Below are 19,737 nucleotides of genomic sequence, written 5' to 3' on the forward strand. Positions count from 1 at the left end.
GACAGATCAACCCTATGTCCCCTCGCAATCAGTCGTTCGTTCCGGGATAGATGGACTAACTTCAGCTCACGCATTATCGATTGCCGTTTGTTCTCGTATGAGCGGCCGATGGGTAAGATCTAGCTCCACCGCCAAATCCTTCCGCTTCAATCATGTCCATAGCCTGCATGTGCCATCTGCTCCCGCGCTCAGACACCATGGATGGCGGGGATGCCAGTCAACATCCATCACTCCCAACTTGCTGACAACCGAATGACCCTTCAGCATTTTGACAGGTACAATGGTTGCGTTTTCCATTAAATCGCTGACAACCTTCCCATGGAATATTTGCAGTGACCCATCGTCACTAGCGTCTGCAAACAGTGGTAGGCTACGGTGGAATTTCACCGCTCGAATGGCTTCAGCATGGAATCTCATCGTCTTGTAAGGTCGGCTGGAAAGATCCAGATCATGCCACAGCAATCTGCGGTCATACGATCCCACAATGAGGTTGTCACCTCCTGTATGGATATCAAATGAAGATATCCACCGGGCTCCAGGCTGAACAACTTTCACAAGTTCTTGTTTTTGGAGGTCATAGCAACGAATCATCCTCTGCGTTGCGACGAAGAAGAGCGGCCGTGACGGGTGGAACTGGGCGGTCTGCGCAAGACCAGGCAGCCGACGAAAGGGAATCTGACTAAGGTGCCTTGAGAGTGTGTGAATAGCTACAGAACTTCTTTGCCCGGTTGGGGAGACTGAGCAAAGGAAATCGCCACGTCTGTGCCAATTCAAAGTTTTGATGGCTGCCCGGACAGTAGCTTTGACCAAGACACCTGCGTCCTCGAGCTTAGACCCAGGCCTTGACCATTTGGCGGAAGATTCCCTACCCCCGCTGTCTGCGCCAGAATTTGATCGCGCGGAGGACGCTGCGAATCCAAACCCGGCATCAAGAATCGCTCGGCTCGCTCTGTCCATGGAGTCGCTGCAAATAGAAGGTACCATAAAAAAGAGTTCTTCTCCAGCGGCGGCGGCAAGAATGAAAGTCTCTTTGTTTGGGCGCCAACGGACAACGTTGACGGCCTCTTCAGAACTCAGCTTGACCATCCACTCCTGATGGCCGTTGATGGCCCAGACACGCACAGAACCATCGTCTCCGCCTGATGCAAGCCACTCTCCATCGGGGCTAAATGCCACAGAACGCACTCGCCCTTCGTGTCCTTTGAAAATGGTTTGGCAAACCGTCGGGAATGGTTTGAGTTCGTCTGGTCGAGGCAGTTTGGGGAGCAGCGAGTTTGGGTCAATATTCAGCCTGTTCTTGCGAACTCTTGGCGCCAAATACAGATCCAAACACCTTTCAAACCTCTCTTTGACCAACTGTCCATAACCCGGCACCTTTCGCAGGGAATCGAAACGAGCTGGGAGGTAGTCCTTTTCCCTCTCCTCAGGATCGGTGTCCTCCCAGGCTTTTGCCTCTTCCGCAGTGGGCAAATACTCCTGTGGAGGGTTGTAGCTCAAATCATATCCCGGTGGAGCGAGCTTTGGTGCAGGAATATTCATAACGTGGGGGTCTTTTGGCTCCTCGTTCGCCCAAATATCGTAATGAAGTGCTTCGTCTTCGGCTTCTTCGTCTTTAGCCTCTGAGGGTTTATACGGGAGAATTCGGCCGTCCTTGATGGCTCGTACAAGCTGAGCAACCCTCTTTGCTTCATGTTTGGAAGGAATGAATCGTCTTTTCGGTTCGGGTGCCGCGCTGAGTGGCATCTGCTCCTCAATACTAGTGAAGTATGGAATCATATCCTGCTTCCGTTGTAAGCCAGTTGAAGAGGTCAAAATCTGCACTTCGAAAAAGACTTACCGGGTAAGGATCATGGCCTTCGTCAGGCACCTCTCCCATCTGCAGCCTGCGCAGCAGCTCCAGCTCATCTTGGCTGAGATTGAGCGGCTTGCCAGTCTCGGGATCTGTCAAGCCAGTCCACCCCTTCGGAAGTTCGATACTGTCTAGCAAAGCGTCAAGGGCCTCCCCAGTAGCAGGGCGCATAATCTTCTTTCCGTTTATATCGTATCCAATGTGTGGATAAGAGTCATAAAAGGACAAGGGTATGTTGCCGATGGTGTTTGTTGGACCTTGAGCATCCGTATCGTCGCTATCATAGACAGGGTCGATTTCCTCATATTCGTAGCGTTCTCCGCCATTGGCATCAGTCACAATGCGGTAGGAAGGCGCTCCTTCCAGGCTTTCAACGCCAGCATCAACGGTAGCGTATGTCGCGTGTTCTGCCTCAAGCTTGTGGTCGGCATCATCACTTTGAACATCACTCTGGCTCTCGTCGGGATCAGAGTCGTAATCTTCAAAGTCGGTGCTTTCCGCATCAGAATCGCTATCGCTTTGAGATAAAACTCCATCCAGCGTATCGCCGTCGAAGTCTAGGTCAGATGTCTCATCGGCCTCGTCATGTTCCTTCCTCTTGCGAGTTCCGCGGAGGGGAGCCATTGCGTACTTGCTAATCCGATAAGCGTCTTGCGGTTGATGATGTGGTTCAATGGAAGAAGTGAGATGGGCGTACGTGGTGTCACCCTCTCGGTACCTCCTTGGTGCACATGTCAGTTTTTCTGTTCTTGATATGGGTCGTCGCTTGCATGGCAACTTTTTTTTTTTGCGGATCTTTATCTTATCAGCACGTCGGTTGACAATGAAACCCCAGATGTGGGCCAGTCCTATACGGGTTAGACCATGACAAGTGTTAGGCGCCCTCTGGCTGGTACAATCCCACCTGAGCAGATCCTCTCTCTATGAACTTGATTGCAACACAAATAGGCTCCCCGATAAATGAATACCTAACAATCGTGCACTCCACTCACACACTACAAGGCAAACATAAATGAACGTATTTGATTACATATATATATCTATCCACTCCTCCGTTCCCCTTCGTCGCAAGAGCCTTTTGGGCGTGTCTCCTGTGTTATTATTTCTCTATGGTTGAAATTCATCATTAACGCCAAGTAGTGCTTTCTTTCATGTTCCTTTCCTACGCTAAACCCCTCTCCCTGTATTACTACTTATTGATTGCGGCAACTGGATCGCGGTCAGATTGGCACCGAGCTCCCTCTTCGTGTTAGTCAATGATTCAACGACTTACACACTCGTGCTTCCCAAGATACATAGTATGGGTCTGTTTTGCTCCATGAGCTAGACTTGGATCCTTTCTTCACGTCTTTCGAGAGTGTTTTGGGCTTGTCAACAAGGTTTGTACCTAATCGGTAAAGGTTAGCAGCCAAGCATAGATTTTGAGACCCGCGGAGACTACTTGCATTGTGATTGAGAGGTGTCAACCAGGGTTGTCTCCGATGGTGTGGTACGAAGGACCGACTGGGTAGTCTGGAGTTTTTGTGTAGGCATGGTGAGGAAGATATATCAAACGCGGATAGCGTAACAGGCAAGTATCTTGACCGAGATGACAGTGCAAGAGTATGTATGATAATCTTGGTAGTTGTATTTTTTTCGTTTTTGGATCTTTTGGCAGACAGACATGAGCATTCAGAGGGAATATATATATTTCGCTTGAAGCCGAGCTCCAAACAAGAACATGACGGTTTCGGCTCGACATGATTGTCAGCCAAAATCCCGAGTTGACTCATTTGACACCCTGCTCAGTGCGTGCTCGCCGCGTTACTGAGCACCAGCTGCCAGTGCCTATATCATCACGCCGAAATGGAATTATTGGTCACCAACATGCTGCTGGCCCACTTGGTTGCGCCCTTGGGACAGCCTCAACGGCTTCAGTTGGTGTTTATGATCTGTCAGCTCGGCTGCAAGCCGAAGCCGTTCACCCATCAATCCATCTCTGTGCAGTCGCGCCGAGGCCGAAGCCGAGGCCGAAGCCGGTTCCGAAGCCGCTGCAGAACTGGAGCCGAAAAAAGGTCTTTGAAATTAGAGGAAGGCAACGCCAAGCTGCATCTCAGAAGATGAAAATGGCCCATGTATATATCATCACCTTTTGCGCGAAATATTTTCAAGCATACTTGTGTGTGAGTTTAAAATGAGAGTCTTTTTGGGGGGCGGTTTAAATGAGGGGCTTTTGGGGGGGAATCTTCTTTGTGTATTGTATTTAAATGTGTGTTTTCTGTTGTTTTTATTCTCTCTGTTTTTTTTTTCAGCTGGTTTTTTTTTTTGTGGCACTAGTTTTTTTTTTTTTTGTGGCGGCAAATATGCGCTGTCATAAAATTAACGCCTAGAAAAACAACGAAAAACTCACCAAGTTAGGCAATTTGGTAGGCAAAAAAACTATCTGCAGGCATTTATTAAATTTACAAAGACCCAAAAAATAAAAAAAAGATAACACATGCGCGTGTTAGTGTGCAGACACTTTTTTTTGGGTCTTTCAAAGTTTTTAATTATCACTATTAATTTATCACAATGAGGCAAAAAATACAAAGAGAGACTGAGAATTTAATATTGCCCTTTTCCGGAATCTAACAAATGGCATTCCTGGTTTAAGGCTACTTCGGAATTGATGATACCTTTGCGCCTCAGAAGCACTTACGTCACCTGCACACAGTAACACTTAGCAGCACTGTAGACCAAACTGGCCCCATAAATTTATACTGCATTTATATCTTCCTTGAGGTTTGTTAGGTATGAACCTCTATCGATAGCATGTATGCCCTGGGCACATGAGATTATCCAGTTCAACACACTATCAACGACAAAATGGTCTCTGTTGTGACAAAGTTCTTCAAAGATTGGAGTGTGCCGTATCCAGAATCTAAGGATGGCTTCTGGGGCGAACAAACTTCAACGTTAAACTTCTGTGAGGAAGTGAGTGAGCTGATGACACCAAAGACCAACATTTAGACTACTTCTTGTCCTAACGTTCCTAGGACTATGCTTTATCCTTTTATTGTGCTGAGTTTTGCAATGTGAGCAGTACAACCAAGGGACATGTTTATCACCAAAGAACTGACTTGATAAAGACCCTAACCAATGGACTCTTTCTCTGGCTGGGAGCTCTGGGCGTCCGCAACTGTCATCGAGAATCGCATTCACCAATATTTCTCATAGCATACCTAGGATACATCATTGTTGCCCTTGGCTCAGTATCCTTCCATGCAACTTTAAAGTGTACTGGGTGCTCTCTTTCTTTCTTATACCGAGTATGTTGCCATGTTGCGAAGACATGCTAATAGATGGCCCATGGTCCGTGTATAGACCCGATGCAACTCCTCGATGAGCTTGGTATGATTTACACGACCTGTCTGATGATGTATGCGAGTTTCGCTTTCTCAAGGTCCAGGATTTTCGCCTTTTCCCTGGGCGTCGGCTTGACAGCATTGGCGGCATTCATCACGGTCAGCTCAGCTATTTTGTTCGCCCGGAACGGCCGGAGGTACATCCTTGGGCATACTGATGACGTTCTTAGATATATTACCATATAACAAAGGATCCGTTGTTCCACCAAGCTGCCTATGCCGCTCTAACTGCCACTGTCCTGTTCCGCAGCATTTGGGTGATGGAAGTACAGCTGCGGCCGGCTTTGGAGGCAGAGGACGCGGAGAGAGCCCGATACATACTGAAAACTATGTGGGCATTGGTTGCAACTGGTGAGATTAAGCGGAAGGGGAAGGGGGAGAGTTGCTCTTGCATGCTTGGATTGACTCCCAACGCAGGTCTTACTATTTTTCTTGCCGGCTTTGCCATTTGGAACCTCGACAATATATTCTGTACCACACTGCGTGGGTGGCGACGAGAAATAGGACTGCCGTGGGCCATTCTACTAGAGGGCCATGGCTGGTGGCACTTGATGACTGGTTTAGGTACGGGGTCAGACTTGCCAATTCTCCGCCCAGATGCTGACACTTTCTGCCTAGGAGGTAATCTGGGCTGCATGCTCATATCCATCTGAATCTAATGTTTAGCATTTGGTCAAAACATGTTACTAATACAGGAATTTTCAATCAGCATATTACTATCTCGTCTGGGGAATTTGGCTGCGCCGCTGCCTCGAAGGCCAGGGCCAGGAGTATGATCTATACTGGCCAAGGGTCCTCTTATCTATCCCTGAGATACGAAAGGAGCAAAGGAAGGCAAAAGACCACTGATGAAGGGGAGTGCCTGCGTACACTTCGTTTGAGGGGATTCTTTTATCATCTCAGCTTTCCGCCCCTGTTCTCTTATGTGGGAAGCAGATATATAGGTAAGTTGGTAATGCTGATGTTAGTCACAGAAGTAAAGAGCTTGATGATACCCCAACCTTGGAAAGAGAGGGATTGCACAAATATGGAGATGAGACAAAATCTAAACAGCTGTGACTTATCTCCTAAATTAGGGGGAATAATCCAAATTACAAAAACAAAAATCATAATAATAACACAGATAAACAAGAGACACGTATACCCCAACCCCAGACTTTGTCTTTTGCGTTTGTGACGTTGTATGACTGGCGGAACCAGGGACCACTGCAGCAGCTCAACTTGCTTGACGGCAGTAGTTCCGGTGCCCCACCAATAGACGACACTGTGCCCGAATCAGAAAGGCTCTAGTGAACCAGTCAATGTCCCTCTCTCGGGGCACTTGAAATTGGGACGCGTGTGTTCATCAGACACCGCACAACGAAGCCAAGTCAAAAAAAAAAATCCTCCTTCTGCCGGCTCACGATTTAGCCGATTTCTGAGCTCGGGAGAGTTGATATATTTGAGATACCGTCAGACTTGTTTTTCTTCCGGTTCTACTAGACGAAGCAGTTCTTACGAGACAGAGATCTTTTCTCTCCTTTCTCTCTATCACTTCTCACCTTGCGACCCTGCTCTTCAGTATCCAAAGTCCTTCTCACTACATGCACCATGTCCATATCCAACGAAGCTCTCCATAAAGTACGTTATCATGATCAAGCTTCAGGTTTGCGACATTTGCTTTGAGCATGCCTAAAAGATAGCTCTTGACAGTTGGCCCGCGAGATCGAGACGCAAGCAGCGGCTGCTCAACAACAAATTGGACTCGCTCGTACCCAGATGGCCGCAAAACAGCGCGAGCAGCGCTTGATCCGGCTAACTCTTAGCGAACTTTCAACTCTACCCGAAGACGCGGTAGTTTACGAAGGTGTCGGCAAGATGTGAGATCCCACTGATCTCAATGCACCCCGATACCATCTATGATGCCACCCTCTCACATTCCACTCGCTAACGAATTCTCTCCACCAGGTTCGCGTCGCTTCCCTTACCAAGCCTACGGCAGAAACTTGAAGGCCAGACAAGAGAGCTGGAATCTGACTTGGACAAGCTCAACCAACGCCTCTTGTACCTGGAGACGACGCACAAAAACAGTCGTGAGCACATTGAGCAGATGCTCCGCAGTCACTGAAACCTGCTTTCAACGGCCTAACTACGGCCCAGCTCAACCAAGCTGGATTTCAAGAGTTGGGAAGCATAATGAGATCGGCGTTCCTTTCGCCGCATGACCCAGCCTTATCACATAGCAACTAGATTCGGCTAGCTAGTGTAAGCTGACATGGCACACAATGAGATCCAAAGTGACGCCTAAAGGGGAAAAGAAGAAGAAAAGGCAAGCCGCCAGATAGACCAGACATCTATCGCCCATGGAGAAGCGCCAAAGAGATCACTTTGCCATGGACCTTCTTCTCGCAAACTGTGAAGACAATACTATCAAGTGGCGTACAATTAGACACCAATGAACCTTCTGATAATAGCCGGGTTCAAATGAAAGACTCATCACCTTTTCGAACCGACAGCATGTCGAACGAGGCTCAATCATTGAAACCATTCTATCGCCCCGCGCCACTAGCCGCCGGAGCTGAGAATTGTGACCAGCCCCCACCTTGACCACCATTGTCTTGTCTGCATCCGCCCCCGCTCCAGCCCTACGAGTGAAATGGCCTTGGCCTCCGTCCCTCTCCTCAGCCCTCATCCCCCGTCTTACATGCATGGCTGACCAAGGTTGAACTTGGTCTTGAGTTTTTCGTCTCGTCCATATTTCGCTCACCCTTTCGTCGCATTCTCCGCAAGCATTTTGCTAGTTACATGTCGACATTTCTCCCTCATTTACAGCCAGCATTCTTCACCGTGTTGGGAGTTGATAAGGCCTTCTGAATAGTTATGAGTTACTACTCTGATGACGAGGACGTCGATGTGCGCATCCGTCACCATGGCCATTCACCTCGGCCAGTCCGATACGTTGAGAGACCCCGGAATTACTATGGTGTTCCTGCCGGTCCAAGCTATCTAGTGCCGGAACAGCACACTACCGTTGTTGCGCGGTCTCGTTCCCGCGACAGATCCCGTGATCGCAGGGCAAGTCCTCCTAGCCCAGTGCCCGCCCCAGCCAACCCAGTGATTATCAACAACCGTTTCTACGGCGAGCATTCTTCGGATGACGATGATGATTATCGACGACGCCGACAAGTCGCCCATCGCCGCCGCAGCTCCGATTCAAGATCGCGGTCTCGATCACGCCTTACTCGGGAAGAGTGGGAAGCCGAACTCGCTCGCCGTGAACTGGAGCGACTTCGCCTTGAGAACTCGCGGGACAGAGAGGAACGCCGCTTGACTAAAGAAGCTCGAGATGACGCAGAGCTAAAACGCGCCAAACGAGAACTTGACGAGATTAAACAACGCGAGGCGCGCGCCGAGGACGAGAAACGTATCAAGAGGGAACTAGAGCTAAAGCGTTTGAGGGAGGAAGAGGAAGCTGCCGAGGAAAAGAAGCGCCGGGACAAGGAGGCCGCAGAGGCAGTTGAGCGTTACAAGAAGCTCGAGGCTGACCGCACGGCCGCGGAAAAGTTGCGCAAGGAACAAGAGGAGAAAGAATATAAACGTCGCATGCAGGAGGACCTGTTAAAGTCAGGCCTAGACGAGAAGGCTATTTCAGCTATCCTTGAGAAGAAAAAGGTTCCAGACGCCCTGGAGCCAGGACAACGACCTACCTACACTCGCATGGCTCGAAGGCATTTATCCATCGAAACTCTACGAACGTTTCACATCGAGTTTGATCTTGATAATGTAAGTAAGAGAGTTCCTCTGATGATGTGGTAAACCATGTGTCTTACTTTTGAAACCAGGATCCAGAGTACATCTTGATCAAACGGTGGGTTCCAGAGTGGGAACAGGATCAATTTTGGAGGCACACGAAATTTATTCGTGAGAAGAGAAGCAGCACCTTGTTGATCGAAGAGAAGAAGACTCGCCGGCACGAACCAGAATTTGAGTGGGTTCGAAAGAAGAGTGATCGTAGAAGGAGCAAGTCTCCTGGTGGCCTTCTAATGTACCTGGCCGGAGCTAAACCTGCATAGTGCGCAAACAGCGAGAGGGGAATCGCTAGGTGAAGCGCATCTGTGGTCTTCCGTGCATACTTCGCTTTCGGTCCCCTTCTCACTTCGTTGTATCTGTCATTTTCTCTTTGTATTGGACCAAGTTGCCTCAGCTGGAAGTTTCTCTCTCAAATATTTTGAATGAGTTGGATACCATTTCACCCATTTCACCTGTCTCGCTTTAAGTTGGATTAGGCAATATTTCTGTTAGCTTTGAAGCTACTCTATTCCCGAGCTTCTTCTATTCTTCTCATTCGGAGTCAACCGGAATTCAGCCTCCCTTTGACAGCTATCATGACTTGAAATGAGTTGCGTTGCTATTCGCTTTCATAAAAATACACATACCATTAACCACTCAAGATGAGCTGAACCTACGAATAAGTTCCTCGTATACTGTCCAAGCCAAAGCAGAGCTCAGGGCTTTGCGACTCATTCTAAGAGCTAGTCCATCTAACAGAGAGCGAAAGCCTTCGTCCATGACCATCTTGTATCCTGCCTGCCACACATTTCGATATTCGCGAGGTTGGAGTTGTATTCGAGTCTTCACTGCATCGAATGGGTTTGATACGGCAGAACAGGCTGCTCCAGCAAGGATTCCGGATGCGAAATTTACCGAACTTGCCGCCGACAATGTCATTTTCTGTTGATCACCACCAGCATGGGATGTAGCAGCTGCTAGCGAGCCGAGATGAGTCTTGAGCATCTCATAAAATAAGACATACAGGCCAGCATACGGCGCATCTCTAATAGCGGTGGCTCCAAAGCCGGAGAAGAAACCCCGAAGCCCGTCTCGTCGCCGGATATCGGCAGCGGCAGAGGCTACCGACGAGTACGAGTACAAATTTGACTCGAAGCGAACTTTTATGACAGTCAAGGGCATGAGAATAAAGCCGGCGAAAGTCCTAGCCACTGCGCCGGAAGTCAGGTTCGCCCAAACAGTCAATGTGGGAAGTGTTGATGAGATATTCTGCCTATGAGGACTCCGCCCTAGCAAATTTGTTCTTTGGGCATACTGGCGGATAGCATTGAGGGAAGTGAAATACAAGGCGGATCCAAAGCCGGTTCGAAGGGCAGAAGGTACAGTTCCACGCCAGAGACTGCGTGCAACATGGGGGGATTGACGCAGCTCCTTCCAACAGGCGGAAAGGGAGGAGTCTCCGGACTGCTGAACTCGCGTTTTCAATAGATCCAGGGGCTGTAGGATAACTGCTGATGCTATCCCAGATCCTAACCCTGAGATGAAATGTCGCGCTAAAGAGATGCGTCAGTTGCAGCCCGCGAGGCTTAAGGGGTGGCATATGCATCATACTTGATTTGGTTCGCACGGGAGAAGCGTGATCTTTCATTGCACTGGGTACGAAGTTCTCATGACACCATGCGTATGAGTTGCAGAGTTTACTCGGTATTCATATTGTTTAAAAAGTGTTATTTTCGGAGAAACGGAATGACACTGTGCAACATGGCGTGTCCTGCGAGGCTACGGATTGGCGTCCGATGGAGCCGGGTGCGAACTGAAACAAAAAAAGTTGCATTAACTATTTATGGAGAGCCGTCTGGTTCGTAACATCAATGTCTGCTAATCCCAGGTCGCCGCTGGCCAAGGCATGGCTAGTCCAGTATAGCCCCGTTTAGTGCATAATGGCCATGCCAAGCACTCTGAACCTCAACCTGCCTGGTGCCTGGCAATGAGGCTATCACTTAGAGCTGATGTATTGGTTGCTGCGATGGTCACCAATAACGGACTCGAGGCGCCCAGCTAGCAGCCGATGTCGTTTAACTAGTTCTATCCATTCGGGCATCCCAATTGCCGATAGGAACATTCCAAAATCAGCGCCGAGTCGGCCTAAACTTCCCGCGCAATACAATACTTGTGTGAGGATGCTTTCTCGGGATGCTTGGTCTTTGATAATAGGCAGGTAGCTTTGGAGAGTGTCCATCAGGAGCGCTATCAAGTGCAGCGGGAAGCTGGCTATGACTGAAGGTAGTGGGCGAATGGGATCGTTAGATGGTGCCGATGAGTGGGAAAAGCTGGCATCCACGCTTTTAGAGACCGAGACAATTCCGAAGCTATGCTCGCGAAATACTTCAATGAACCTTTTCAGGTATCTTTCCGTGTGCTGACCCCCAGACCAAACTTGGGATGCCTTGACATTGCGCGTTCGCTCCTCGTCGGCGAGTTGCTTTAAGGGATCCAACGCTTCTAAAGTAGTTACCAAGGTGCAAATGCGGCAAACTAGGAATATCGCAGGTAACGACTCCTCCGTTTGGGTGTTGGCAACAAGTTCTGGGACAATTCGTTTGAGCCAGCCCACTGTGCGGAGGCCGGCGGCCAGTTTGAGGTTCGGTGTTTGCAGCGTAGTTATGAGATCAACTGCCATTTGCCTAACCGCTGAATTTGCCTCGTTCAGAACTGATGTGACAAGGCCTGATGATGGATATAGGGATGCAAGGCGGCGAACATGTGCATACAAATCTAGGCTTGACGAGTAATTGACGGGATTTGACTTAACAGCTGAGTTAAGAAGCGGTGGGATATCCATTACATCGATTAACCTCTCCGCATTTTGTAGGAGGCGGAGTGCCTTTCTGCGCTCCGAGATGATGTTGTTCTCGCTACCTTTGCTGAACCCAGTGGAGAATAGTTCTGCCTCGTAATCAAGTCGTGGGACTGTCTCCGTCAACTCGCTAGTTCTCTTGCTTAGCAGAGGGAGCATCTGACGCAGCGATGAGTGAGTGGCCGCTGATTCGACAATCGGCTTGTGCGACTTTTTTGACAGTGACTGGATAAGCAGTAGTAGTGACTGCGATGATTGGGAGAGTAGTTGGGGTTCCGTGGTTCGTATGGCATCAACTGGCTGTCCAGCAAGATGTGTTAAATACGCCAGGGCGATGGGATCCGTTGCCTTTCCCGGCCCTAGCAGTTTCTCGCTCAGGGCGTCTGCCATGTTGAACGAATCTGCCCTGCTAGATGGAATGTGTCTTCATCTCCAATCTTCTCGCTGCTCCCCTTGTGTGATGAACCAGCTGCGCGGTAGCCCAGCCTACCTTCTCCTTCTTTCGGTCTCGTATATCTGCATATACTTCCGGCTTTTGGTGGTTGGTTGTGAGTTTGGCCCGTTGGCCGTCCAGGAGATATCTGCGCAGTGGTGTGGTGAGATACCGGCTTGCGCGGGTTGGCAGCCTGTGGCTGAAGCACGGTTTTCACCTGGCGAGTGGGTGATTTGCTCGACCCTCACGAGTCCTGTCCTACCCTGCAGCACCAGGGAAGCTTGGTAGTTTTGTGTCCAGACAACTTCACCACCAACATTGAGGTTTGTCATCTTTTGCAGTTACCTATCGTAAACAGTGTTTCGATCTTCGTTTAGCCCCGCCATCACCGGGTGTCCATGACAATGATCGGGCGTATTGCTAACATCTGGCGGGACAACTACGTAGGTACGTTGGCGATGCCGACTCACTCACTCTGGTTTCAGATCGACACCCATTTCTGGTAGAACCACCAGCGGCAAAAGAAGTGGTGAATCTCAACCAGGCTTCGGTAGGAAACCAAAGTTGCACGCCAGAAGGGAGGCGGAGGCACACTCGTTACCCGGACAGACACAAATCACCTGGTGACGGTGGCTTCGGCATCATGTTCTACGCATGTGTAGCAAGACAAAGGCTTCAGCTCTGCCAGGCTCTCACCACGTTCCACCCATCAAACCCATGAATTCGATTGCTTCATGGCACTGACCACACGTCACCAACACACCCCTTTCTGGTACCGATACAGCCCGATAAGAAATGGCAATCACAGCACACCGCGAGTAGTCCACAGACGATACTCGGGAGTTGGGCATATATATTGACAGGGTGACGAGCAAGTCACAGGAGATGTACTCGCCAAGGTTGGCACGTGGAGTGGGTTTGTACGAGAAGCGGGCGAGGCTCATTTGATACCGCAGAATACGCGAATGATAGATGACCAGAAATTGATACGAAAGAAAGCGTCTGCAAAATTACACAGGTGTCCAGCGAGACATATTTACCAGGATATTCATAGACGGAGTGCTGAAGCCGTCCGCTGTTAGCTTGCGAACTCGGGGGACTGGTCTGTGGTGGCTAATGAAGCATGACCCCCGGCACGAGCTGACAGTGCCTCACGTGCCAGCGTCCCCAACAAATCCACACCATGACCAGCCCAGCCGCATGCCTAGGCCACCGGACCACCACCCAACCTGCCAAAGGATACTGGCCGCAACCCAACTTCCCCAAGACAAACGCTGCAATATATATTGTCGCCCCCCCAGGTTGATACCACTCGAAGAAGCGCCGAAGAGCACACTCATTTTGAACCGACCAGTGGTGGAGACTGACGCACCACTCACTTGTCACGGAACAACACATTCGCTTATTTGGGACCTCGCTCATGCCTATGAGAAGTCCTACAACCATCCACTGCCTGATCTACCAAACACACCAGCAGGATATAATCTGCAGGCTCCAAGCAAAAGGCTCCAGGCATAGCCAAACTCTGATAATACGCAAGAAACTGTGGGCTCGCCAAGGGAACGCAGAATGAAGGACCCGTTCTTCATCGAACCGGTGCCATGGCTGGTTAAAGTGGTACAACCTTGGTGCGACTGGCTTGGCCTGCCGACCTTATCGCTGCACATACACGAAATTATCATTGCCGCACTATTCTACTCCTTTGTCTTCTATCCGGTTTCGCCCATCCTGTCCCGACTTCTGGCACCAAGGCACTACACCAAACTCCCAAGGAAGAGACGATTGAACTGGGATGCACATGTCGTATCCATGATACAAGCTACACTGATAAATGCTCTGGCGATATGGGTCATGTTTACAGATATTGAACGGAAGGAAATGTCATGGGAAGAGCGTATCTGGGGATATACAGGTGCAACTAGCATGATACAGGCCCTTGCTGCTGGCTACTTTGTTTGGGATCTTTTCGTTACCAGCATGAATCTAGATGTATTTGGAATCGGAACGTTGGCGCATGCGATCGCCGCCCTACTTGTTTTCTCTCTCGGTTTTGTAAGACGCCACCCTACTACATATCTACTATTGAAGAACATGGAGGACACTGCCACGTGATAATGGATCAGCTAACGTCTCACAGCGGCCCTTTGTCAACTATTACGGATGCATATTCATTCTGTGGGAGTTGTCAACGCCATTCCTGAACATTCACTGGTTCATGGACAAAGTTGACATGACGGGGTCAAAGGCCCAACTGTATAATGGATTTCTTCTCCTCTTCAGTTTTTTCTCCTGCCGGCTGGTCTATGGCACCTACCAGTCCGTCATGGTATTCGGGGATATATGGAGAGCAATCAACGGCCACCCTCACTTCTCGTCTCTATCGTCAAAACCAATGCAGTTTGCGACCGGCTCATCGACTGTGCCACTATGGCTTGGTGCGGTTTACTTGGCAAGCAACCTCACCTTAAATGGGCTGAACTTCTATTGGTTCTTTATGATGATTAAAGCCGTCCGCAAGCGCTTCGAACCTGGCAAGCAACCACTGACTGAAGTGGAAGTTGACTTTTCCTCGGTTGCCTCCGCGGTCTACAGTGACTCTGACAAGGTTCATAAGCGCAGGGCCTGAACAGGCTCACCATTCTGCTGAGACGCTATATGACGTGGCCTTTGTTTCAATAGACCCGTGAGCACTTCCAGCTCGCTTCCTGCCTGTTTAATTGATGACCATACCAAATAGATAGCCCTAGATAATCGAAATATTCATTTCGTTTCTGCAGCGTTGTCAAAAAAAGGTGATGGCAAAAGGTGCGATGGCTTGGAAGCAGCTATCTCATGATGTGGTGAGGGCAATTCGTACTGCATGTCTGACTTCTAGCTAGAGCAATGCGCATTTTACAAATCCCATGTGACGGCGTTCTAGTTTCTGGGCATTTACATGTTATTCAAACAGGCGCCATTCACGTAGTATTATCTTTAGCATTTCAGATATCTCCATATACTATGTATAATATGTACAAATTGCATAAATTAATGACCTGATTCCGTGTCCAGTCTAAAGGATGCTGCTAAATGCTACCATCGCAACGCTGAACGAGCAAAGAACTATACATTGTGGCAGTCAACTGGGGTGAAATCTCGTGCAGCTAAGAGCTACCTCGCCTAGGAATACTGTATGACAAAGAATGACAAAGAAGAAGCCGACCTATCTAAAATGCTTGCATGCCAGCCATTATCTTTCTTTCGAGAGGGAAGCACACGATATGGTAACGGCCAATTTTACGCGCCAGAGATTACTTCCATTCGCGGACGTACGGCGAAAAAGACCCGATCTAAAAAGGGCTGAACTGACGTACTCTGAAAGATCCAGGGAGCAGGTTGAGTATTAAAACCCAAAAGGATTATCGGGTGCTGCATAGTTAGATTTAGACACATCCAAAGGAGTTCGGATTGACTTTAGTACTTACTTGCCTGGGATAAATTAGCTCGTCTACCAGTTTGTTGAGGAGTAAGCTTTTTCGAATCTGCTGCAATTCCAAAGCGCACTGGGGGCGGGGGTCCAGTCTTCTGTGGCTGTAAAGGTTGAACGAAGCTGTTGCTGCCTGTCATAGGAGTCTGTTGGGGCTGGAAGCTCTGGACACCAGTACGCTGCGGCTCTAATGCCTGGGGCAAAAAGCTATTTACGTTACCAGTTGCAGTTATGCCCTGAGGAAATCCTGGAACTGAAGATTGGAATGATGCTGGGTATCCTGTTTGCTGAGCCTGAATGGGCGAGAACTGACCAGGCCGATTAGGATCTGTGAAGGGGCTCCCCGCTGTTACACCTGTCATCATTGGATGGAGATATTGCTGCGGTCCGGGAATGGCACTGGGGAAGGATGCCACGCTTTGGGGCTGGACGCCAACATAGCCCGTCATTGAAGGTTGGAGTTGTTGAAATTGGGTGTTATACTGTTGCTGCAGCCTGGCTTGGGTAATGTCGTTGAGGCTTTGGCCCAGAGGAGCCACCTGGCCTTGTACAGAGCCAGTAATTTGGGGTGCCAATGCTGGAGGCGCAAAGACGGCCGATTGTGCCGACTGAGGTGCTGATAGTGGCCGTTGCGGTGGAGGAGGCACCAAAGAAGGCTGGGACGGTGAAATGGAGGGCGGTGCAGGCCGCTGCCTAGCGAGAGACTTTGGAGACGTCGCAGAAGGAGCTTGTGAGACAACGGGAGCGGGCTGGGTTGAAGCGGGCATCGAAGAGAAAAACGATGGAGTCGCACCAAGTCGTTGCTGTACGGGTGGGCTCTCTGATTGCTCGGCCGTTGAGCGCGGCTCAGTCGATGGTGTCGTTTCCGGTTTGCTGGGTTGAAGGGGCTCTGTCAATAACGATAACTCCTTCATCGAGCCTACCAGCGCGGGCTGTGTTGTGGACGATTTCACGCTAGGGTTTGCTGATTCGTCTGCATTCGACGCCGGAGTAGCAGTGCCTGTGGGCTTCACATCCCAGGCATCATCATCAAAGCCACTGGTTTTCGAACCGGTCCTGGCTGGACTCGTCGCGGAGGGAGACGTTGATTTTTCTGAGGGATGAGCAGAAGTCCTCGCATCATTCTTGGAGAAAGCCGCTGCATCCACAACATCACTTGTTTGGACGGTTGGCGCGGGTCTGCCTTTCCTAGTATTATTTCGAAGGGCGCCTCCTGGGCCGGAGAACAACCCCCCTGCATTTCCGTCATTGTCCTGGACGTTTCTCTCGCGGCCAAACTTGGCATCCAATGTGCGCATGACCTTGATGATATCCCCTTCTCGAAGCCCAAGCGTCCGAAGGATAGTAGCGTTGACGTCGGGAAGAACACTTTCGTCCATGGAATCCTTTGTGAAGGCTTGAGCATATCGCTCGCATAGTCCGACAGGAACGTCGCAAGAGAGAAAAAATTGGAACCAGTCATACTCTGGTTTAGAGGTTTTGCCAACTGATGCACCAACTTCTGTGGGTCTTCTGTCGCTCGATTTGGCCCTTTTCACGTCCGCCAACGGTTTTTCGTCATCAAGGGAAATGCCAGTCGAGTTTTCCACATATTCCAGGTCTTCGCGTGACATCTTCGCAATCGGAACGGCGATTTTGACTCCATTCATTTTGTGCAAGTGAATCTTCCCATCTTTGAGGCCCAGAAACTGTGCCTCAACACTGAAAGAACCTGACCTATCTGTCCACGTCCTCACCTTGGACGAATCAGGTCCTGTTCCCGAAATATTAGTATAAGACTGTTTCGTTATACATATGAGTTCAGTGAATTACATACTTGACTTGGACTTGTGGTGGCTGCCAGACTCGTTGCGTCCATTTTCGCGCCGGGCTCGCTGTTTCTTCGAGTTACTACCATGTTCTCCAACCATAAGGCTGCTACCTCTATCAGGGATAGAAGGCTGATGTCCTACCTGCTGAGGCTCCTTGCTTGCTTTTATCGCCTCCTTGGTTAACCTGATCTCCTCTAACCGGTTTTGTTCTACAGTTGCTTTGGCGGAGTCAGTTGCAGAATTGCTGGAGGGAGGTGGAGATATCGTTCCTGATATCTCAATATAGCTACTGGGTACGACGCCTTCTTTACCGTTTTTCAGTCGTCGTACTTGCCACCAATCTTCGCTCTTGGAATCGTCAATGACTATAACGTCATCGCCGGCCGCAACAGTAACCTCGTCATCACCTTGGGCCATGAAATCGTACAGAACTTGTCCCTTGCGTTGCCTGTGCTGCGAGCCAGCCATAATGACCTCCCGCAAACCCTCCGCGCGTACTGCACCAGCAAGTTCTCCCAGAGCAGCAACAATTTCCTCGGCCGTATCCTTGGCGCCGGCATGGAAGTCGATGCTCTTGCTTGGTCGGACGAGTTCCATGAAGACATGCTTGCCTTCTCGCGAGTAATGCGTCATTTTGTCTGCCGTCCATTCTTGTGGAGGGTCGTCTTCAGCTCGTTCAGGGGCAATGAGGATTGTGCCCGTGCCCAGGTTAATGCCCAAGGTTGTTGGCATTTTCTTCCGTTTACCCATAACAGACACCATTTCATTGATATTGTACATATGAAATCCCCCAGGCGTCCGGTAGGGTTCCTCTACCTGGGAGGGCTCGCGTGCTTGAGGCCGAGAGGATACTCTCTCAGGGGCATAGTCAATCGTGCCTCTTTGCCGGGGGCGGGAGGGCAACGCTGGCGAGGGAGGTTCAGGGTCATCTTCACCATCCTCTGATGGATGAGTGGTATCGTACTGAGGCTGTTGTCTTGCTGGTTGAGACGGAGGTGGAGTCGATGGAGCGTGTCCCAAATTCCTAGCCTTGCCCTGCATGACACCAGCTAAAGCGGCGGCCGGAGTCGATAGGGTCGAGTCGGAAGGAGCTTCTTTCGGTGCAACGACTGATTGAGGTCTTACGGGCAATGCGGGCGGCGCGGGCGGCGGGGCTGGGCTTGGAGACTCTTGGGTTGTGCCTGCGTCTTGCATTTCAATGTAGTTGGATGGGACGAATCCATATTCGCCGTCAAGGCCGACGAGTATCCAATCGAGATCGGAAGTGTCGAACACCTGTAAAACCGCATCTTCAGGAAAAGATAGTTCTTCATCTGTCTGGCGGGTATATTCATAAATTGCGCGAGCATGACTGACAACCGTGGCCTAGGAAACCAGTCAGGGATCAATAACTGGGCAATCAATAAGCAGGCTGGACTCTGAAGGCCAACGTACCTCTTCCACATAGTTATTTGGTACCAAACCAACTGGTTCGTCTTCATCTTCAGCGCCAGCCTTCTTTTTGGCTTTCCACCATCCGTCGTCTTCGCTCTTCTCCAGGACGTAGAGCACGTCACCCTCGGCGATTGCCAGCTCGCCTTCGGCACGCGGCTCATAATCGTAAACTGCTCTGTACACGCCTAAAAATCCCATATCGGCGTCGTCAGGAGACTTGGCGCCTCTGTGCGTTGCACCAACGCAGTGATTCTGGGTCAATCGTATGCCGCGTTCCAACGACGCGGGTTCGAATGGCTGGAGAAATGTAGGGGAATGGGAGGAAACACTTGCTCCCAAAGCTGGTGGTGGTGGAGGACATGGGCAGTGGTGACGACGTTAGAGCAGGTTAGGTAAGCTCAGGCTCCCAGCTCCCATGTGGGGTGGCTGCATGTCTGCAGTATTGTGGATCAGTACTCCGTGCTCTGGATTTTGCGGTGGCACGATGAATGAGGTTCAACATAGAAGAGTGACCTGGCGTGCACAGCAAGGTAGAGGAGTAATGAAAAGATCAATGCGAGGAGAGGCACGTATTTTGTTGGATAAATTAGTGGCAGTTACTTAGGGTCAACCGATTCATTCACGATACTATGCATTGAACTCAGTGCATCTCTATCAGAGGACTCAAATGGCTTCCACCTGTGAGCTTCTGTGTGGTTTACGGTCCTTTTGCTTTGCAGCTGTGGCCACAACATAT

General features: G+C 49.9%; 7 protein-coding genes across 7 annotated transcripts; 3 read left to right on the top strand and 4 right to left on the bottom strand.

Annotated features, from left to right (window-relative positions):
• Positions 1–150: 150 nt before the first annotated feature.
• On the bottom strand, positions 151–2,473 carry VFPPC_05471 (eukaryotic ribosome biogenesis protein 1; the record flags this gene model as incomplete). The annotated part of the gene is made up of 2 exons (XM_018284662.1): positions 151–1,779; positions 1,838–2,473. 2 exons carry the CDS (start codon positions 2,471–2,473, stop codon positions 151–153), a joined length of 2,265 nt encoding a protein of 754 aa, XP_018141458.1.
• Positions 2,474–5,169: 2,696 nt separating this feature from the next.
• On the top strand, positions 5,170–6,081 carry VFPPC_16163 (alkaline phytoceramidase; the record flags this gene model as incomplete). The annotated part of the gene is made up of 3 exons (XM_018293916.1): positions 5,170–5,362; positions 5,443–5,862; positions 5,942–6,081. 3 exons carry the CDS (start codon positions 5,170–5,172, stop codon positions 6,079–6,081), a joined length of 753 nt encoding a protein of 250 aa, XP_018141459.1.
• A 2,010-nt stretch (positions 6,082–8,091) lies between these two features.
• On the top strand, positions 8,092–9,313 carry VFPPC_13847 (hypothetical protein; the record flags this gene model as incomplete). Its single annotated transcript, XM_022428895.1, has 3 exons — positions 8,092–8,994; positions 9,054–9,222; positions 9,285–9,313. 3 exons carry the CDS (start codon positions 8,092–8,094, stop codon positions 9,311–9,313), a joined length of 1,101 nt encoding a protein of 366 aa, XP_022284257.1.
• A 344-nt stretch (positions 9,314–9,657) lies between these two features.
• VFPPC_16164 (solute carrier family 25 member 38) lies at positions 9,658–10,648 on the bottom strand (the record flags this gene model as incomplete). Its single annotated transcript, XM_018293917.1, has 2 exons — positions 9,658–10,553; positions 10,612–10,648. 2 exons carry the CDS (start codon positions 10,646–10,648, stop codon positions 9,658–9,660), a joined length of 933 nt encoding a protein of 310 aa, XP_018141461.1.
• Positions 10,649–10,996: 348 nt separating this feature from the next.
• Positions 10,997–12,247, bottom strand: VFPPC_05472 (oligomeric golgi complex component; the record flags this gene model as incomplete). The annotated part of the gene is made up of 1 exon (XM_018284663.1): positions 10,997–12,247. The coding sequence occupies one exon, from the start codon at positions 12,245–12,247 to the stop codon at positions 10,997–10,999; it is 1,251 nt and encodes a 416-aa protein (XP_018141462.1).
• Positions 12,248–13,859: 1,612 nt separating this feature from the next.
• Positions 13,860–14,916, top strand: VFPPC_17983 (TLC domain-containing protein; the record flags this gene model as incomplete). Its single annotated transcript, XM_022429649.1, has 2 exons — positions 13,860–14,342; positions 14,428–14,916. 2 exons carry the CDS (start codon positions 13,860–13,862, stop codon positions 14,914–14,916), a joined length of 972 nt encoding a protein of 323 aa, XP_022285297.1.
• A 756-nt stretch (positions 14,917–15,672) lies between these two features.
• Positions 15,673–19,199, bottom strand: VFPPC_05473 (cytoskeleton assembly control protein Sla1; the record flags this gene model as incomplete). Its single annotated transcript, XM_018284664.1, has 4 exons — positions 15,673–15,698; positions 15,755–17,509; positions 17,573–18,932; positions 19,002–19,199. 4 exons carry the CDS (start codon positions 19,197–19,199, stop codon positions 15,673–15,675), a joined length of 3,339 nt encoding a protein of 1,112 aa, XP_018141463.1.
• Between the last annotated feature and the right edge of the window lie 538 nt (positions 19,200–19,737).

This window comes from Pochonia chlamydosporia, chromosome 5, assembly GCF_001653235.2.
Source record: "Pochonia chlamydosporia 170 chromosome 5, whole genome shotgun sequence".
NCBI lineage: Eukaryota > Fungi > Ascomycota > Sordariomycetes > Hypocreales > Clavicipitaceae > Pochonia > Pochonia chlamydosporia.